Source organism: Oncorhynchus mykiss, chromosome 22 (genome assembly GCF_057628025.1).
Source record: "Oncorhynchus mykiss isolate SJ-2025 chromosome 22, ASM5762802v1, whole genome shotgun sequence".
In the NCBI taxonomy this organism is placed as follows: Eukaryota; Metazoa; Chordata; class Actinopteri; order Salmoniformes; family Salmonidae; genus Oncorhynchus; species Oncorhynchus mykiss.
In genome coordinates this window covers 14,234,714-14,254,685 of record NC_143043.1, presented here as the reverse complement: position 1 = coordinate 14,254,685, position 19,972 = coordinate 14,234,714, and the positions used below count along the sequence as shown (strand labels likewise).

The following is a 19,972-nucleotide window of genomic DNA, read 5'->3' as shown; positions in this document are numbered from 1 at the left end:
GTGGAGTTCATTTTTGTATTTCTTTATTTTCATAAAAACAGTTAACAGGCTTGTTGAGAGAGAGATGTCAGAGGGGATCCCAGTCAGACAGGATGTTGGATTGGTGTCCTCCTGGTGATTGATCAGTAGCCATTTCTATAATTTGTTGGTACTTTATACACAGGAAATGCTGTATAATGAGACTGCATGATCAAAGTCATTCACTTCACATCAGCCATCTTCCTGCAGGCCACTTTAGCGTCTGTTCTACAATATTTCTGAGACCACTTTGTTCACAAAACAAGATGTTGTCAATCAAGACTTACAGTGGCTTAAACTTTGCCTGAACCGTATTCATGGTCAGATTGCCATTTTCAATTATATGGTAATGATTAATATTCATAATACTGTGATGCATTAAGTATCATCTGAAATAAATTCACAAGGAGGCCCTTGACACTCATAGAAAAAAAATGGGGTACACTATTAGGTTACAAAATACTATAGAGGATTCGCATACTTGGAAACGCCTAGGACTACGATGACATACAATGGACATACAATGGATTAATTGGTTCTCTGTTAGAAAAAAGAAAAGGAAACAGGCAAACACTGCCTACGATAGTTGTCAGTACATATGACTACACATCACCTGTATCACTGCAGAAACAGTTTTCTCCTTCATGCAATAATGAATTAACATCAATATCCCTGTGTCTTCTCTACCTAAAAGAAAAAGATTACATCAGTAATTGTCAGTATTTTCACAATTGCATGTCAAAAACAATGCTGAAATGCAATTCAAGAGGTTTTGAAACTTTTTTTTTTTGTTCTTTTTTTAAGTGGTTATATATTCAATAAAAAAACAAAACAAGATTGAAACATCACCAAAAGATTCCTGACTTGTAACATCTTTACATTGTACACATACAAGCACATATTTTGTTTGTAGATCCACATCCTAAGACTGAGTTAGCCTGGATGTAGAAGGGATAACATTCACACATTTCACTTGTACTGTCTAAGTTGTAAGGTCTGCCATGGTAACAAAGCACATCACATTATATCAAATGTTTCGGTACAGACAGATTTTTTTCTCAACCAAGTATAATGGAAGCATCCTGTATCTTGTAGTTATAGGGATGAACATTTAACAGTCGCAAAGGGGAATTTCAAGTCACCTGGGAATTTGGAATGAACTGTGGGAGATCATACACTATACAATAGGAAGCATTTATTCCTCCCAACAATACTTTGAATATACAAGCCCCCTCTGTCCAACCATCCTCACGCTCTATTGTCAAATTTGACATTTATTTTTCATCTCACAAAGACATTAACCATGACATTTTAAATTGCTGCATTTAAAAAAAAAATGATACTAATTATTACCCATGATATCACACTTTGGTGATGTATTAAGATGAGATATTTTGGTCAGTCTAACAGTAGAATTGTTATTGGCACCATTCACTTGCCAGAGTTTAAAAATAAAAATTAAAGTCTAAGAGAAAAAACGACCTTTGCATGTATTTTAGTGTAAGGGATTCCTCCCTTCAAAAAGGACTAAAACTAAAATCTGAAACCACTACGGTTTCGCGTACAGTCACATGGGCACGTGGTTAAGTAAAATACATGTGTATGTAGCTAAAGTAACTACGTAGGCCCACTATTGTACCCCTGAGGGATTTAGTATTTTGCATCATTATTTATGTGACGAATGTAACTAGAATTAGCATTAAACTAAATGTCAGCCCTAAAATAGGAAAACTACTATCAAGAGAAAATTAATCTAAACCTAACATAGTTTTAATGGGCAGAGGGGTAACATAAATTGTCAATGAAGCCAACCAATGCATGTTCTGTTCTACAATGGAATGTTGCTGTGCCTTCATATTTCTCTTCCTTATATTCTCTCCATTCAAAGCCAGGAGGACCAAACTTGTGTGCAATTAAAAACAACACGTTGCACTACTTTAATAGAACTGATGTTGTAAGGCGTTTCATGTTGTGCTATGAAGTGTTATCAAAACCGCATCTTTGATTTAAAAAAAATAATAAAATAAAAATGGATTCTCTTCTCGCTGACACGAACTTCCTGCTCTCCCTTATTCATAAATGGCCAACAGTCAGGCCAGAATCATAACAGAACACTCTAAAAACAAGTTTCACTATTTCTTTACGTTCTTGTGTTAGAATAGTGCAATGTTTCAAGCTTCACCAGCAAAGACCGATTAGGAAGAAAGCAAAAAAAGAACAGATCAAAATAATTTTTCAAAACTGCATATTTTTCTTACTCGACAATTTAGAAAAATAAAAACAAAAATATATTCACATACAAAACACAAAACAGAGGTTTCCGACACGTCTTGGTTAGTTGCAGAAAGCGACATTGATGCTTTAGTTTGTTAGGAGCTGTATTACTGCGCTGCGTGAGGGCAGCTGGCAGGTTACAGGAGCTGTGTGTGTGTGTGTGTGTGTGTGTGTGTGTGTGTGTGTGTGTGTGTGTGTGTGTGTGTGTGTGTGTGTGTGTGTGTGTGTGTGTGTGGTCATAGAGGTGGACGAGGGCGTAATCCTTATGTGTAGGAATTGAGACATTCCTTTGAGCGAGACGTGATGTCGTGCAGCTCCTGCTCTTCCTTCATTTTGATGTCTTGGTAGGCATGCATGTGACTGGCGTCCTTTAGGTAGGCCCAGTTTGCTGAGAGAATCATGAGGAAGTGGATCTGGAAGAGAAGGGTGAGGGTGGATGGCCGGTGAGCATGTCAAGATGCAAAGCAGGCTACAGGAGTCAGAGCTACGTCACACACACATATAACACAACGTTAAGCTGACAACAGACAAACCTGCACAGTAATGTTATATCATTATTATCAACACAACTAACATTACTATTACACTATGAACAAACCATACTACAGAAGAGACATTTTAAAGGGGAGAGGAAGTGGAGTGGGGGTTTTGAGGTTTTGCGTGCAAGCTTGATGAGGATGGTGGTTAGTGAAGGTCAGAGGTTAGTGGGAAATTAGATTGAGACGTGAGATGGAGTCAACCTTATCAACCTGTGTTCTGTCACTGGTACTGTTCTTAGTTAGTGTCTGTCTTTCATTTGACAATAATATAGACCAATAGGTATATTTTGTACACAAAGATTGTTTATTTTGTATAGAAAGAGAAAAATAATAACTACAGTCTTCAAAAATCTTAGGAAATAATTAAATATTTATGAAATGTGGAATATAAGTAATCATAAACAGATTAAGTAATACAAAAAAACTACAAGTAAGCATGCAGGCACAGTGTTAAAAAAAAACAACAGCGGCTCTTTAAACAACTGATTGGCCGTTTCTGGATTCGTCAAAGAAAAAATAATTAAACAAAACATGAAACTATCAGCTGAAGCTAGGAAGGCATCAGATTGCATTAAAAAAAAATCACATTTACTCCTCTAAAATAGGAAAACCTCCTTTATAAAATGTATGAAGCCATAAACTGAGGCTATATACCTTGAGCAAAAAATATACCCCTGGTACTGCCCTTACTCTTCAAAATACTAGTTATATGCGCAGTTATTTTTGAAGTACTACTGTACAACACCGTTCATCTTGTCTATGTCATCTTACAGATGAAGAGTGTCTATATCGTGATACGATTTAGGAGCTAGTTTGTGACAGAAGCTTGTAATACTGACAATTCTCTGTGTAACACTTTGTGGCTTGCACCAAGAAAATACAAAAGTACACATGATCAAACCGAAAACATGAATGGGGAAAGGGCACTATGCCAAGGCTGGGTGGTCCTCGGACAAATTGACCATTAGTAAAAAACAATGTTTTTTTTTCACCCCGAATGTAAGAGCGATAGTCATAGCACTGACTGAAGCCTGAGAACTAAATACAGTATTGTCCTCAGATTAATTGTGTTTTGTCTTCCTCCTCCAAGCCTACTCTACAAAAAGCCTGAGTGCTATTCAATTAAGGGAGTTATTACTGATTTAATGTCCTAATAATATCTTAACATGACCTGGAGAAAAGCATAAACCTGCTAACTATACACCACCCCATTCTGAAGACAACTCTCCTCAGGTACCGTTGAACCTTCCGACAGGCCTATCCCTGGATATCAAATGCTAAAGGACGCATACACTCAGCTATTTACGCTTTAGGTGAATACTAATGGGGAAGATGTTTTTGTCTATGTTCTGTTGGTTTTTAGTTCATGTAGTAAGTGGCTGCTGTCTCTACTCAGTGTAGTGTCATAGACTGTGCTGTGCTGTGTCTCTGAACACCAGTTAAAACTTAGTGCAGCAGTCTTCTCGACTCTTAAACTTCAAAACGGCAAAGTTATAAGTGGTAGCCATCATGTAGATCAGCTGGTGGAAGAGAACAGAATACAGGCGGTAAGAGAACACTCCAGGAACGTGCATGGCTGCCATATTGGCAACAACTGATCTTTCTACGTTCACATTTTTTACGTGTAAAAAATAAGTATTCGTAAAATACGATTGTTTATCACTTTCAGATGTGAGTTAAGTAGAAACGTATGAAACTGTCTTTGGAAGCAATCAGAGAACAAAATGGTCTCCATGGCCTAGACAGAGAATTTTCCTCGACTGTCATACTCATTATTTTCAAAACACCCAAGATGGGACTCTTTGGAAATGGGGTGCCCTTAGTTCAAAGCACTCTGATTTCGTCTACAAATGTTTATATCCTTACAGAGATTCTCCTTGATACTGTATAAACATTGCCACGGTAAGTCTCCACCCTGTGTCCTTTTACCTATAATAAGACCGGGGCCAGGGGCATCTACGGAGATGGTTTACAGCGAATGGGATTGGAGATGTGGGAAAGCCTATGTGTAATCTGCTTTACAGAGGTTACATAAACCATATGGGAAATGAGGAGAGGAGCACTGGATTCATGATCTACAGTCAGATACAAACCGTGCAAGGATAGACTGAGTGGGAGGATGAGAGAGAGAGAGAGAGGTGAGCTTACCAGAGCAATGACGGTGGCCCCGGCTCCAGCGCATGCTACAATGTACAGGTGGTAGGACAGGTAGAACTGAAAAAGACAAGAAAAAACAATGATTTATGTGAATGAACACAGTACCACAGTACGGTAACTTACATTTACATTTGAGTAATTTAGCAGAAGCTCTTATCCAGAACGATTTACAGTTAGTGCATTTATCGTAAAATAGCTAGGTGAGACAACCCCATATCACAGTCATAGTAAGTACATTTGTCCTCAATAAAGTACCCGTCAGCAAGTTAAAAAAAGACAAGTGCGAGTGTGTTCAAGAAAGGAAGGGGTGGTTTTTTGTTTCGTTTTTCTCATTGTGAATACAATTTGTTGCGCCTCTGCGGCCCCCAAACACTTAATATAGTTGTGAGCGCATGAATCTCAAAGTAATGACACCAAACAATAGACAGTATGTCACCTGTGAATGAATGACTCCGAATTAGAGGAGAAGAAGCCTTACCTCACTAGTATTACAGATGTCTCCTAGTGTGGACCCACAAGCCTTGCCTGGTGTAGCGTTCCATGGGATGATACCTGCAGACAGTCGTTAAAGGTTCATATTTACACTGAGCAAATTCTTCACATCACGTCTTCATAAAACATGTTCCTAGAATTCAGATAGTCATGCAGTAAATGAATCAGAGTTCAATCGTTAATGGCCCACAGTCACATATCACATTACAATTTACAGAATGGTTGCAACTTCAAATCACCATTAAAATGTCATAATTGGAGAGTTGAGTGTATTAAAGCTGCAAAACGCGACACACTGAACATTATGATGTCTTATCGCTGCCATAAAACTCTGCCTGAGAGGAGACAGGGAGGCAATCGAGCTGTAGAAAAGATGCCACACGTGCTTTGTTATCCTATTAGTTATTTATCCCACTACCATCTTGGCTCTCAGCCACTATGGTGAAATAAGGGTCATATTCAGTAAAGCACACCGTAACAAAACGTTTAAAAGAAAAAAATACACGTTTCTTATTGGACAAGTTTAGGTAGTCCCTCCTTAATTTCAGTCTGTTTTCTTTCACATGGTGCCTAATGAAGATTACCCTGACTGTGACTGAGGCATTCTCTTACCGTATTGACGGACGTCCACGCAGATAGAGTCCACATTGGTGAAGTTGGCGACTGGTGACCTCATGGCGGCACAGGTGGACCACATGTTGTAGAAGAGGAAGACGGGCACGGCGGAGAAACCAAACACTCCCAGCCAGGCAATACCCAGGATGTAGGTCAGGAACACAAACTGAGAGGACAGACAGACACAGACACACAGACACACAGACACACACACACATAGCATCCTATTAGCATTAGGCAGAAGGGAATCATAATCATAAACATTTTCACAGCCTATTTGACAAGTAGGTCTTTAAGGGAGGGACTGTTTATGTGTCCAATTGCAACAATATTTTCTCATTATGGTTTTCATCAACTTGCTTGATTGATCGCATCTACCCAGGATTAAAACATAATGTGGTTTGGTGGAAATACTTTAAAAAAAAAGTTTTTTTCAATCTTGTTGACAAAAGGGTTTGATAGCCAGTTAAGACTGCAGTGAGTTGGTTATTTGTGTTTTGTGTAAGTTCAGCGCATGGAAACCACAGTCCAGTGGTGTTGATAGTGACGTACCATCCCACTAATACAGCGCCCGCAAATGGTGGTCTTGAACTCGCTGTGCAGCTCCTTGACAGCGCTGGTGGTGTAGAAGCCCTCGGCCAGCAGGATGATCCCATAGAGGAAGAAGAAGGAGGCGATGCCATAGATGACGTACTGCATCAGCTGTATTCTGTATGGGATCAAATCACACATAAACCACCTCAGTGTCCCGTGCGTGATCAAAGACACAGAGCTGAATTAGTTTACATTAGTCTTGGGTTGGAAAACTGCAACCTATACCATTCATTCTGTGAAAATCTTGAAATCATTTACAACTTTGGCTGATGAACTGTAAACCGATGTCTTCGAGTGAGGATGACTGACTCAGTTCCCCCCCCCCCAAAAAGGAGAAGCAGTCCCAAACCCTTAACACAGCCTGGACAGATGACAGGTGATACATGCCTGGGGAAATAATCTGCTAAAAGACCGATCGGCCTGCTAGACATCTTCAATGAAACAGTGCACTCAGAGACTCCCCTTTCAACCTCAACACAAAACACATGCTCTGTCCTGTCCTCTCGCTCCTCTGTTTTTCTCCTTAGACTAATGGATCCAGATAAGAAGAGCTCCATATTAGGCTTTGTCTCCAGGATGAGGTTCAGACAGGGGATATAATCAGCTAAAAATAGTCGCCGTGATGAGCTCATTGAAGAAAGAACATATCTATATAAAAGTACTTGTAATTTATGGATTGGGTTTATCTATGCTTACACTAGGAGGCTCAGCTTATTTAGATAAAAGGGGTTGATGTACAAGTCAAAAGTTTGGACACACCTACTCATTCAAGAGTTTGTCTTGATTTTTTATATTTTCTACATTATAGAATAATAGTGAAGACATCAAACAAATCAAAATATATTTTAGATTTTTAGATTCTTCAAAGTAGCCAGCCTTTGCCTTGATGACAGCTTTACACACTCTTGGCATTCTCTCAACCAGCTTCACCTGGAATGTTTTTCAAAACAGTCTTGAAGGAGTTCCCACATATGCTGAGCACTTGTTGACTGCTTTTCCTTCACTCTGCGGTCCAAGTCATCCCAAACCATCTCAATTGGGTTTAGGTCGAGTGATTGTGGAGGCCAGGTCATCTGATGCAGCACTCCATCACTCTCCTTCTTGGTAAAATAGCCCTTACACAGCCTGGAGGTGTGTTTTGGGTCATTGTCCTGTTGAAAAGCAAATGATAGTCCCACTAAGCGCACACCAGATGGGATGGAGTATCGCTGCAGAATGCTGTGGTAGCCATGCTGGTTAAGTGTGCCTTGAATTATAAATAAATCACTGGCAGTGTCAGCAGCAAAGCAACCCCACACCATCACACATCCTCCTCCATAATTCACGGTGGGAACCACACATACGGAGATCATCCATTCACCTACTCTGCGTCTCACAAAGACATGGCTGTTGGAACCAAAAATCGAAAATTTGGACTCATCAGACCAAAGGACAAATTTCCACCAGTCTAATGTCCATTGCTCGTATTTCTTGGATCTTATTCTTCTTATTGGTGTCCTTCAGTAGTGGTTTCTTTGCAGCAATTTGACCATGAAGGCCTGATTCACGCAGTCTCCTCTGAACAGCTGATGTTGAGATGTGCCTGTTTACTTGAACTCTGGGAAGAATTTAACTTATCCTCTGCAGCAGAGGTAACTCTTAGTCTTCCTTTCCTGTGCCGGTCCTCATGAGAGCCAGTTTCATCATAGAGCTTGATGGTTTTCACAACTGCACTTAAAGAAACTTTCAAAGTTCTTGAAATATTCTATATTGACTGACCTTCACGTCTTAAAGTAATGATGGACTGTCGTTTCGCTTTGCTTATTTGAGCTGTCCTTGCCATAATAAGGACTTGGTCTTTTACCAAATAGGGCTATCTTCTGTATACCACCCCTACCTTGTCACAACACAACTGATTGACTCAAATGCATTAAGAAGGAAAGAAATTCCACAAATGAACTTTTAACAAGGCACACCTGTTAATTGAAAAGTGTTCCAGGTGACTACCTCGTGAAGCTGGTTGAGGGAATACCAAGAGTGTGCAAAGCTGTCATCAAGGCAGCAGGGTAGCCTAGTGGTTAGAGCGTTGGACTAGTAAACGAAAGGTGGCAAGATTGAATCACCGAGCTGACAATGTGAAAAACTGTCGTTCTACCCCTGAACAAGGCAGTTAACCCACTGTTCCTAGGCTGTCATTGAAAATAAGAATTTGTTCTTAACTGACTTGCCTAGTCAAATAAAAAAAGGCAGAGGGTGGCTACTTTGAAGGATCTCGAATATAACACTTTTTTTGGTTACTACATGATTCCATATGTGTTGTTTCATAGTGTTGATGTCTTCACTATTACTCTACAATGTAGGAAATAGTAAAAATAAAGAAAAACCCTTGAATGAGTAGGTGTGTCAAAACTTTTGTGGAAAAAAATGTGTTTCAAGATATCGCTGTAGACATACAGTCACTGTGCTACTGCAGATAGCATCAGGATGTATAGGTTTCGGGATGAGGTGGGATCCAATAGTATCTAATTGCTGCCCTACTCTGACCATACAGTAGGATACTGATGGTTAGCCAGACCCTACTTCTAGATCGTGTTTCATGGTCAGGTTATGGTCTACAAATCCTAACCATACTCATGGGGTCAGTATAAAGAGGTGCGGTTACTCACACGTCGGTCAGCATGGCGTGGTCAGAGGTGATCTTGGAGAAGTGGTTTTCCAGGATGCTGATGGTGCCGGTGAGGGCCACATGGCCACAGCCACAGAACAGGGCCACGCCAGAGAAACACAGGATCGTAGCCACCAGTGACGCATACGGCACCCCACCTAAACACTTGATGCAGCACTCAAAGCAACCTACATGGAGACACAGATTGAGAGAAACAGAGTGTGAGATCAGTCATTTATTGAAATCATCATTCACTAGTTCAAGTCAAGTTGTTTTCTTTCTGACATTCTCTTTAAATTCTTTGGTGAACTTTTTGCTGTAGGCTGCAGTGTAACAGTGACACGTCCATATAAGGAGGTTGTGTTTCACTCTATAATACACAGAAGAGCTGAAGTATTGGTGCACAACGCATTTAAATCATATACATAGCCATCTTTGCAGTAATGAGCTTAGGGAGACGTTTCAAGTTCAACTCACTGAAACATTCAAATGAGCTGTTGCATAACCAACGACAGCACAGTAGAGGTCATTTAATTATTCATTATTCATCGGAACTCAATAAGAACATGTACTGACTTTCTCAACCTCCTCCAAAGGACTCATCACCACGGAATCCTCATCTACCAATACACTGCAAAACAATGAACACACACTGCCAAAACACACTCCTCATCAGACATAGAGTGGAGAATGGAGTGGAATTTTGATGACGATTTATGATGAGTGACGGTTGATCATACATTGATTATCATGCTAGAATGAGACTGAACGTTATCGTTGCCACTTAGTAGGGTCATCTAGCTGTGTCTGCCTGTGCAGCCAGCGAGAGCAGCCTGTCCTGACTATTCATCGCTAGAATTAAAGTGCACTAATGGGAGGCAGACAGGTCACTACTGGGCTGTGGAAGCCAGCCAAACCCTAATGGAAATCAATGGCAATTCATAATGGCAGAATTAAGTGACCGGATGAGTTGTACAGTAGAATCCATCTCCTCTACTACATTATGGTACACAGTGCCCTTGGAAAGTATTCAAACACCATGACTTTTTCCAAATTTTGTTACGTTACAGCCTTATTTTAAAATGCAATAAATCATTTTTTCCCCTCATCAATCTACCCCATAATGAAAAAACAAAAACATGTTTTTAGTATTTTTTGCGTATTTATCACAAATAAAAAACGGAGCACATTTGCTCCGTACTTTGCTGAAGCACCTTTGGCAGCGATTACAGGATCAAGTCTTCTTGGGAATGATGCTACAAGCTTGGCACACCTACATTTGGCCAGTTTCTCCTATTCTTCTCTGCAGATCCTCTCAAGCTTTTTCAGGTTGGATGCGGAGCATCGCAGCACAGCTATTTTCAGGTCTCTCCAGAGATGTTCGACCAGGTTCAAGTCCGGGATCTCGCTGGGCCACTCAAGAACATTCAGAGACTTATCCCCAAAGCCACTCCTGCATTGTCTTGGCTGTGTGCTTAGGGTCGTTGTCCTGTTGGAAGGTGAACCTTTGTCCCAGTCTGAAGTCCTGAGTGCTCTGGAGCAGGTTTTCATCAAGGATCTCTCTGTACTTTGCTCCGTTCATCTGTCCCTCGATCCTGACTAGTCTCCCAGGTCCTGCCGCTGAAAAACATCCCCACAGCATGATACTGCCACCACCATGCTTAACCATAGGGATGGTACCAAATCAAATCAAATTGTATTTGTCACATACACATGGTTAGCAGATGTTAATGCGAGTGTAGCGAAATGCTTCTGCTTCTAGTTCCGACAATGCAGTAATAACCAACAAGTAATCTATTCTAACAATTTGACAACAGCTACCTTATACACACAAGTATAAAGGGATGAAGAATATGTACATAAGGATATACAGTGCCTTGCGAAAGTATTCGGCCCCCTTGAACTTTGCGACCTTTTGCCACATTTCAGGCTTCAAACATGAAGATATAAAACTGTATTTTTTTGTGAAGAATCAACAACAAATGGGACACAATCATGAAGTGGAACGACATTTATTGGATATTTCAAACTTTTTTAACAAATCAAAAACTGAAAAATTGGGCGTGCAAAATTATTCAGCCCCTTTACTTTCAGTGCAGCAAACTCTCTCCAGAAGTTCAGTGAGGATCTCTGAATAATCCAATGTTGACCTAAATGACTAATGATGATAAATACAATCCACCTGTGTGTAATCAAGTCTCCGTATAACTGCACCTGCACTGTGATAGTCTCAGAGGTCCGTTAAAAGCGCAGAGAGCATCATGAAGAACAAGGAACACACCAGGCAGGTCCGAGATACTGTTGTGAAGAAGTTTAAAGCCGGATTTGGATACAAAAATATTTCCCAAGCTTTAAACATCCCAAGGAGCACTGTGCAAGCGATAATATTGAAATGGAAGGAGTATCAGACCACTGCAAATCTACCAAGATCTTGCCGTCCCTCTAAACTTTCAGCTCATACAAGGAGAAGAATGATCAGAGATGCAGCCAAGAGGCCCATGATCACTCTGGATGGACTGCAGAGATCTACAGCTGAGGTGGGAGACTCTGTCCATAGGACAAAAATCAGTCGTATATTGCACAAATCTGGCCTTTATGGAAGAGTGGCAAGAAGAAAGCCATTTCTTAAAGATATCCATAAAAAGTGTTGTTTAAAGTTTGCCACAAGCCACCTGGGAGACACACCAAGCATGTGGAAGAAGGTGCTCTGGTCAGATGAAACCAAAATTGAACTTTTTGGCAACAATGCAAAACGTTATGTTTGGCGTAAAAGCAACACAGCTGAACACACCATCCCCACTGTCAAACATGGTGGTGGCAGCATCATGGTTTGGGCCTGCTTTTCTTCAGCAGGGACAGGGAAGATGGTTAAAATTGATGGGAAGATGGATGGAGCCAAATACAGGACCATTCTGGAAGAAAACCTGATGGAGTCTGCAAAAGACCTGAGACTGGGACGGAGATTTGTCTTCCAACAAGACAATGATCCAAAGCATAAAGCAACATCTACAATGGAATGGTTCAAAAATAAACATATCCAGGTGTTAGAATGGCCAAGTCAAAGTCCAGACCTGAATCCAATCGAGGATCTGTGGAAAGAACTGAAAACTGCTGTTCACAAATGCTCTCCATCCAACCTCACTGAGCTCGAGCTGTTTTGCAAGGAGGAATGGGAAAAAAATTAAGTCTCTCGATGTGCAAAACTGATAGAGACATACCCCAAGCGACTTACAGCTGTAATCGCAGCAAAAGGTGGCGCTACAAAGTATTAACTTAAGGGGGCTGAATAATTTTGCACGCCCAATTTTTCAGTTTTTGATTTGTTAAAAAAGTTTGAAATATCCAATAAATGTCGTTTCACTTCATGAATGTGTCCCACTTGTTGTTGATTCTTCACAAAAAAATACAGTTTTATATCTTTATGTTTGAAGCCTGAAATGTGGCAAAAGGTCGCAAAGTTCAAGGGGGCCGAATACTTTCGCAAGGCACTGTATGAATGAGTGATGGTACAGAACGGCATAGGCAAGATGCAGTAGATGGTATCGAGTACAGTATATACATATGAGATGAGTAATGTAGGGTATGTAAACATTATATTAAGTGGCATTGTTTAAAATGGCTAGTGGTACAATTTTTACATGTGTGGCAGCAGCCACTCAATGTTAGTGGTGGCTGTTTAACAGTCTGATGGCCTTGAGATAGAAGCTGTTTTTCAGTCTCTCGGTCCCTGCTTTGATGCACCTGTACTGACTTCGCCTTCTGGATGATAGCGGGGTGAACAGGCAGTGGCTCGGGTGGTTGTTGTCCTTGATGATCTTTATGGCCTTCCTGTGACATCGGGTGGTGAAGGTGTCCTGGAGGGCAGGTAGTTTGCCCCCGGTTATGGGGCAGACCGCATCACCCTGGACCAATTCAGTTGTGTGCGTGATGTGTACGCCAAGGAACTTAAAACTTTCTACCCTCTCCACTACTGTCCCGTCGATGTGAATAGGGGGGTGCTCCCTCTGCTGTTTCCTGAAGTCCACGATCACCTCCTTTGTTTTGTTGACATTGAGTTTGAGGTTATTTTCCTGACACCACACTCCAAGGGCCCTCACTTCCTCCCTGTAGGCCGTCTCGTCGTTGTTGGTAATCAAGCCTACCACTGGAGTGTCGTCTGCAAACTTGATGATTGAGTTGGAGGCGTGCATGGCCATGCAGTCGTGGGTGAACAGGGAGTACAGGAGAGGGCTCAGAACGCACCCTTGTGGGGCCCCAGTGTTGAGGATCAGCGGGGTGGAGATGTTGTTACCTACCCTCACCACCTGGGGGCGGCCCATCAGGAAGTCCAGTACCCAGTTGCACAGGGCGAGGTCGAGACCCAGGGTCTCGAGCTTGATGACGAGTTTGGAGGGTACTATGTTGTTAAACGCTGAACTGTAGTCGATGAACAGCATTCTCACATAGGTATTCCTCTTGTCCAGATATGTTAGGGCAGTGTGCAGTGGGGTTGCGATTGCGTCGTCTGTGGACCTATTGGGGCGGTAAGCAAATTGGAGTGGGTCTAGGGTGTCAGGTAGGGTGGAGGTGATACGGTCCTTGACTAGTCTCTCAAAGCACTTCATGATGACGGAAGTGAGTGCTACGGGGCGGTAGTCGTTTAGCTCAGTTACCTTAGCTTTCTTGGGAACAGGAACAAATGTGACCCTCTTGAAGCATATGGGAACAGCAGATGGGGATAAGGATTGATTGAATATGTCCGTAAACACACCAGCCAGCTGGTCTGCGCATGCTCTGAGGACGCGGCTGGGGATGCCGCCTGGGCCTGCAGCCTTGCGAGGGTTAACACGTTTAAATGTTTTACTCACGTCGGCTTCAGTGAAGGAGAGTCCACAGGTTTTGGTAGCGGGCCGTGTCAGTGGCACTGTATTGTCCTCAAAGCGAGCAAAGAAGTTGTTTCGTCTGTCTGGGAGCAAGGCATCCTGGTCCACGACGGGGCTGGTTTTCTTTTTGTAATCCGTGATTGACTGTAGTCCCTGCCACATACCTCTTGTGTCTGAGCTGTTGAATTGCAACTCTACTTTGTCTCTATACTGACGCTTAGCTTGTTTGATTGCCTTGCGGAGAGAATAGCTACACTGTTTGTATTTGGTCATGTTTCCGGTCACCTTGCCCTGGTTAAAATCAGTGTTTCGCACTTTCAGTTTCACGGGAATGCTGTCATCAATCCACGGTTTCTGGTTGGGGAATGTTTTAATAGTTGCTGTGGGTACGACATTGCCAATGCACATGCTAATGAACTCGCTCACCGAATCAGCGTATTCGTCAATGTTGTTGTTTGACGCAATGCGGAACATATCCCAATCCACGTGATCGAAGCAATCTTGAAGCGTGGAATCAGATTGGTCGGACCAGCGTTGAACAGACCTGAGAGCAGGAGCTTCCTGTTTTAGTTTCTGTCTATAGGCTGGAAGCAACTAAATAGAGTCGTGGTCAGCTTTTCCGAAAGGAGGGCGGGGGAGGGCCTTATATGCGTCGCGGAAGTTAGAATAACAATGATCCAGGGTTTTACCAGCCCTGGGTTTTACCAGCCCTGCCAAGTTTCCTCCAGACGTGACGCTTAGCATTCCTGACAAAGAGTTCAATCTTGGTTTCATCAGAACAGAGAATCTTATTTCTCATGGTCTGGGAGTCTTTAGCTGCCTTTTGGCAAACTCCAAGCGGACTGTCATGTGCCTTTAACTGAGGATTGGCTTCCGTCTGGCCACTACCATAAAGGCCTGATTGGTGGAGTGCTGCAGAGATATTTGACAGTGCATGTCAGAGTTAAAACCAAACCATCAATAGAGGAACTCTAGAGCTCTGTCAGAGTGACCATCGGGTGGGTTCCTGGTCACCTCCCTGACCAAGACCCTTCTCCCCCAATTGCTCAGTTTGGCCGGGCGGACAGCTCTAGGAAGAGTCTTGGTGGTTCCAAACTTTTTCAATTTAAGAATGATGGAGGCCACTGTATTCTTGGGGACCTTCAATGCTGCAGACATTTTTTGGTACCCTTCCCCAGATTTGTGCCTCGACACAATCCTGTCTCGGAGCTCTACGGGCAATTCCTTTGAACTCATGGCTTGGTTCTTGCTCTGACATGCACTGTCAACTGTAGGACCTTATATAGACAGCTGTGTGCCTTTCCAAATCATGCCCAATCACTTGACTTGACCTCAAGGGTAATCAATGGAAACAGGATGCACCTGAGCTCAATTTCGATTCTCATAGCAAAGGGTCTGAATACTTATATAAATAAGGTATTAATGTTTTTATTGTTAATACATTTGCTAAAATGTCTAAAAACCTGTTTGCACTTTGCCATTATGGGGTATTGTGTGTAAATTGCTGAGTTTTCTTTTTTTATATATCCATTTTGGAATAAGGCTGTAACAAAACAAGATGTGGAAAAAGTGATGGTTTCTGAATACTTTCCGCAGGCACTGTAGCCTATTTGGTACAGACGCAGTGCCTCTTAGACAGACAGTATGTAAACAGACCACAATGTGTTGCCAATAAAATCCACATGTTTGTCTCGAAGGATGTTGTATTTCAAACAGCAGGCTGTAGATTTATAGCATGGCCTGGTCCTGGTTGGAGAGTGAGCTGCATATGTGAAGGCCTTACTAATGTGTGTTCCATAAAACTGTATATAGATTCATAGATTCAATTCATAGATTCACATTGATTTGTTCAAGTGTGGAAAATTGTGTTACAGACAACTGTTTTCTCCATTGGATATGGCCTGAACGGAGGCTGACTTACTGTCAGTGGACATGGCAATCAATAAATGCCCAGCCATGTTTCAGCAGAACATAAAAAGCCCATTGTTGCATGTTCTAGAGACGACTCCAATGCAGAAGTCTGAGATACGAGAGACGAGGCAGAATATGCCGATCAAAATCCAAACCCCTTCCATGAGGTGGGAATCCTGAAAGTGTGTTTGTGTTTGTCCTCTTTCTCTGGCGACAAAGGAAATGAGACAGATATATTAAAGCCAGAACAGAGCCACTCAATAGTTGTGTGTTAACAGAAAGTTCATCCCGTAGCCTTTTGTGTCACACAGAGGGATAAAAACATTTTTGTCCCAGGGGTTGGTGAATAACAGTTGCCATGGCAGTGCATTAAACACAACCCAGTGAGGGTGCTCGAGGCGAGGCGGAGCACATTTCCCACATAGACACACATGGCAGGCAGGACCAGCAGGATATAGAGCTCAGCCACAGTGTTGGTCATCTATCATCCATTGCTGTCAGGTAGGCCTATGTCTGATCTTGGGGGAAATAAGTTGGCTTTCACTCCAAGTCATGGAGGTCATGTGTCATGAAAACCAATCAACCAACCAACCAACCAATTAACACAATCAACCAGTGAATCCAATCCCCCTCCTAAAGTGACAAATATCACTGCTGATGGGGAGCGTGACAAAGACTGAGCTGCATAACAAAATCATTATTGTGTCAAATAGACAGTTGAGTGACAGAAGCAATAGCAACGTTCCAACTAACATATTATGAAATCACTGGAGCTCAATCAATAGTGGCACGTCTTGGTTGAAATGCGGACATGATGGCTTTAATAAGTGTCTGTTTGCTGTAAAGACGAGCCTCTGTCCATATCATATCACACATTAGGCTTACACCAGAATGGCTAACACCAGAGAGCACATCAAATCAAATCAAATTGTATTTGCCACATGCTCCTACTCACTCATGATATCATATTCCACTTTACATATACTGTACATCTCATGCCCTGATATTATTAGATCGAACCATGAAGGGAAACATTCGTCACCAATCCATCACAATTTTTAACACATGACTGAACCAAGGGAAACCTATAGCATCCATTCACCTTTGCCCCTAAGCTGCCAATTAGAAGTCAGGCACTCTGTCTATCAGCTTTGCCCCAGTGGCCTACATCCCCTGTTGCCTGTCCTGTACTGTGAGAGAGAAGGTCAAGCTGCAATATCAACATCTAACTAGGTCCATAGAGAGAGAGAGAGAGAGAGAGAGAGAGAGAGAGAGAGAGAGAGAGAGAGAGAGAGCAGCATGATTTGAGACCTGTTGCCACAAGAAAAGGGCAACTAGTGAAGAAATAACAATTGTAAATACAACCTATATTTGTTTATTTATTTTCCCTTTTGTACTTTTTTAACTATTTTCACATTATTTGAAATGTTTTTATTATTCTGGAACTTTTGTGAGTTTAATGTTTACTGTTAATTTTTTATTGTTTATTTCACTTTTGTTTATTACAGTGCCTTCCAAAAGTATTCATCCCCCTTGGCGTTTTTCCTATTTTGTTCCATTACATCCTGTAATTTAAATGGATTTCTTTTTGGATTTCATGTAATGGATATACACAAAATAGTCCAAATTGGTGAAGTGAAATGAAAAAATATATATATTTTAAAAAATGCAACAAAAAAACAACAACTGAAAAGTGGTCGTGTATATGTCTTCACCCCTTTTGCTATGAAGTCCCTAAATAAGATCTGGTGCAACCAATTACCTTCAGAAGTCACATAATTAGTTAAATAAAGTCCACCTGTGTGCAATCCAAGTGTCACATGATCTCAGTATATATACACCTGTTCTGAAAGGCCCCAGATTTTGCAACACCACTAAGCAAGGGGCACCACCAAGCAAGCGGCACCCTGAAGACCAAGGAGCTCTCCAAACAGGTCAGGGACAAAGTTGTGGAGAAGTACAGATCAGGGTTGTGTTATAAACAAATATCTGAAACTTTCAACATCCCACATAGCACCATTAAATCCAGTATTAAAAAATGGAAAGAACATGGCACCACAACAAACCTGCCAAGAGAGGGCCACCCACCAAAACTCATGGACCAGGCAAGGAGGGCATTAATCAGAGAGGCAACAAGGAGACCAAAGATAACCCTGCAAAGCTGTACACCAGAAATTGGAGTATCTGTCCATAGGACCACTTTAAGCCGTACACTCCACAGAGCTGGGCTTTACGGAAGAGTGGCCAGAAAAAAAGCCATTGCTGAAAGATAAAAATAAGCAAACACGTTTGGTGTTCACCAAAAGGCATGTGGGAGACTCCCCAAACATAGGGAAGAAGGTACTCTGGTCAGATGAGACAAAAATGTAGCTTTTTGGCCTTCAAGGAAAACGCTATGTTTGGCGCAAACCCAACACCTCTCACCACCACGAGAACACCATCCCCACAGTGAAGCATGGTGGTGGCAGCATCATGCTGTGGAGATGTTTTTCATCAGCAGGGGCTGAGAAACTGGTCAGAATTGAAGGAATGATGGATTGCGCTAAACACAGGGACATTCTTGAGGGAAACCTGTTTGTCTTCCAGAGATTTGAGACTGAGGAGGGGGATTCACCTTCCAGCAGCATAATGACCCTAAGCATACTGCTAAAGCAACACTCGAGTGGTTTAAGGGGAAACATTTAATTGTCTTGGAATGGCCTAGTCAAAGCCTAGACCTCAATCCAATTGAGAATCTGTGGTATGACTTAAATATTACTGTACACCAGTGGAACCCATCCAACCTGAAGGAGCTGGAGCAGTTTTGCCTTGAAGAATGGGCAAAAATCCCAGTGGCTAGATGTGCCAAGCTTATAGAGACTTACCCCAAGAGACTTGCAGCTGTAATTACTGCAAAAGGTGGCTTGACAAAGTATTGACTTTGGGGGGTGAATAGTTATGCACACTCAAGTTTTATTTTTTTCTGTCTTATTTCTTGTTTAATTTCAATATCAAACATATTTTGCATCTTCAAAGTGGTATGCATGTTGTGTAAATCAAATGATACAAACCCCCCAAAAATCTATTTTAATTCCAGGTTGTATGGAAACAAAATAGGAAAAATGTAAACATATGTTTCCCTTGCCAATAAAGCCCCTTGAATTGAAATTTAATTTAATTGAGAGAGCGAGACAGAGAGAGAGAAAGTGGGGCGGGGCGGGGCGGGGGGCATCGGTGATTAAAGACCACAAATCCAATCAATTTACCATCCATTTGATAAGAGGTCCTTTAACAACAATGGCCTGACCTGAACTGCTTTCAATTCCCAGAACACAATAGTTCAACTGGAAAGGTATTGTACTGTACTCTACCGTCCTACAGTATTCTGTCATCTGACCTCTGTCCCCTCAACACTGACTGTGATGCTATTACACCTTGGAGTGCTGTTAAACACCACTCCTCACACACACACAACACTCCTTTTCTCTCCATGGAGAAGCTTTGTGCCTCTCTCCTAAGGTGTTGTGTTTAATTACTCTATAAATCGGAGGTGGTGTTTTCTCAGCTGGAGTAACATTCGCCATGCTGTTGGCTGGATTGTGTGTTACGTCTAACCCTAACCCTGAAACAACACTGGCACCAAGACAGGCCCACTGACATGGTTTAGCGTTTAACCACCACAATAATACCACTCTATTTACATAGAACCACTATAAAGGACTTATTCTTTGGTGCATGAGTCGGAGGAAATTGAAAAAACATAATCTATCGCCTACGCAGATCCTCAATGGGTCCTTCACAAAGGACCATAGAGAGGGCTGTCTGGATTGACCATCATGCATCATGTTTGCATTATGTGGTATTAATCTCTTCTTATCTCTTCTCGT

At 41.8% G+C, this 19,972-nt stretch overlaps 1 protein-coding gene across 6 annotated transcripts in view; it reads right to left on the bottom strand.

Annotated features, from left to right (window-relative positions):
* Nucleotide 1: 1 nt before the first annotated feature.
* The window catches only part of LOC110501391 (neuronal membrane glycoprotein M6-b), a 54,593-nt gene continuing 34,622 nt past the window's right edge, over nt 2-19,972 (bottom strand). For 2 of the 6 annotated variants that reach the window (XM_021578926.3, XM_036958734.2), the window contains exons 2-7: nt 9,335-9,521; nt 6,648-6,804; nt 6,093-6,261; nt 5,467-5,540; nt 4,980-5,045; nt 2-2,705 (exon numbers count right to left, since the gene is read on the bottom strand). In XM_021578926.3, coding sequence (XP_021434601.1) covers nt 2,556-2,705; nt 4,980-5,045; nt 5,467-5,540; nt 6,093-6,261; nt 6,648-6,804; nt 9,335-9,521 — 803 coding nt within the window. In that variant the 3' untranslated portion in view covers nt 2-2,555. Of the gene's footprint in view, nt 2,706-3,116; nt 4,352-4,979; nt 5,046-5,466; nt 5,541-6,092; nt 6,262-6,647; nt 6,805-9,334; nt 9,522-19,972 lie in introns of those variants that run through there. The other 4 variants (XM_090215565.1, XM_090215564.1, XM_021578927.3 and 1 more) reach the window with 2 other exon arrangements.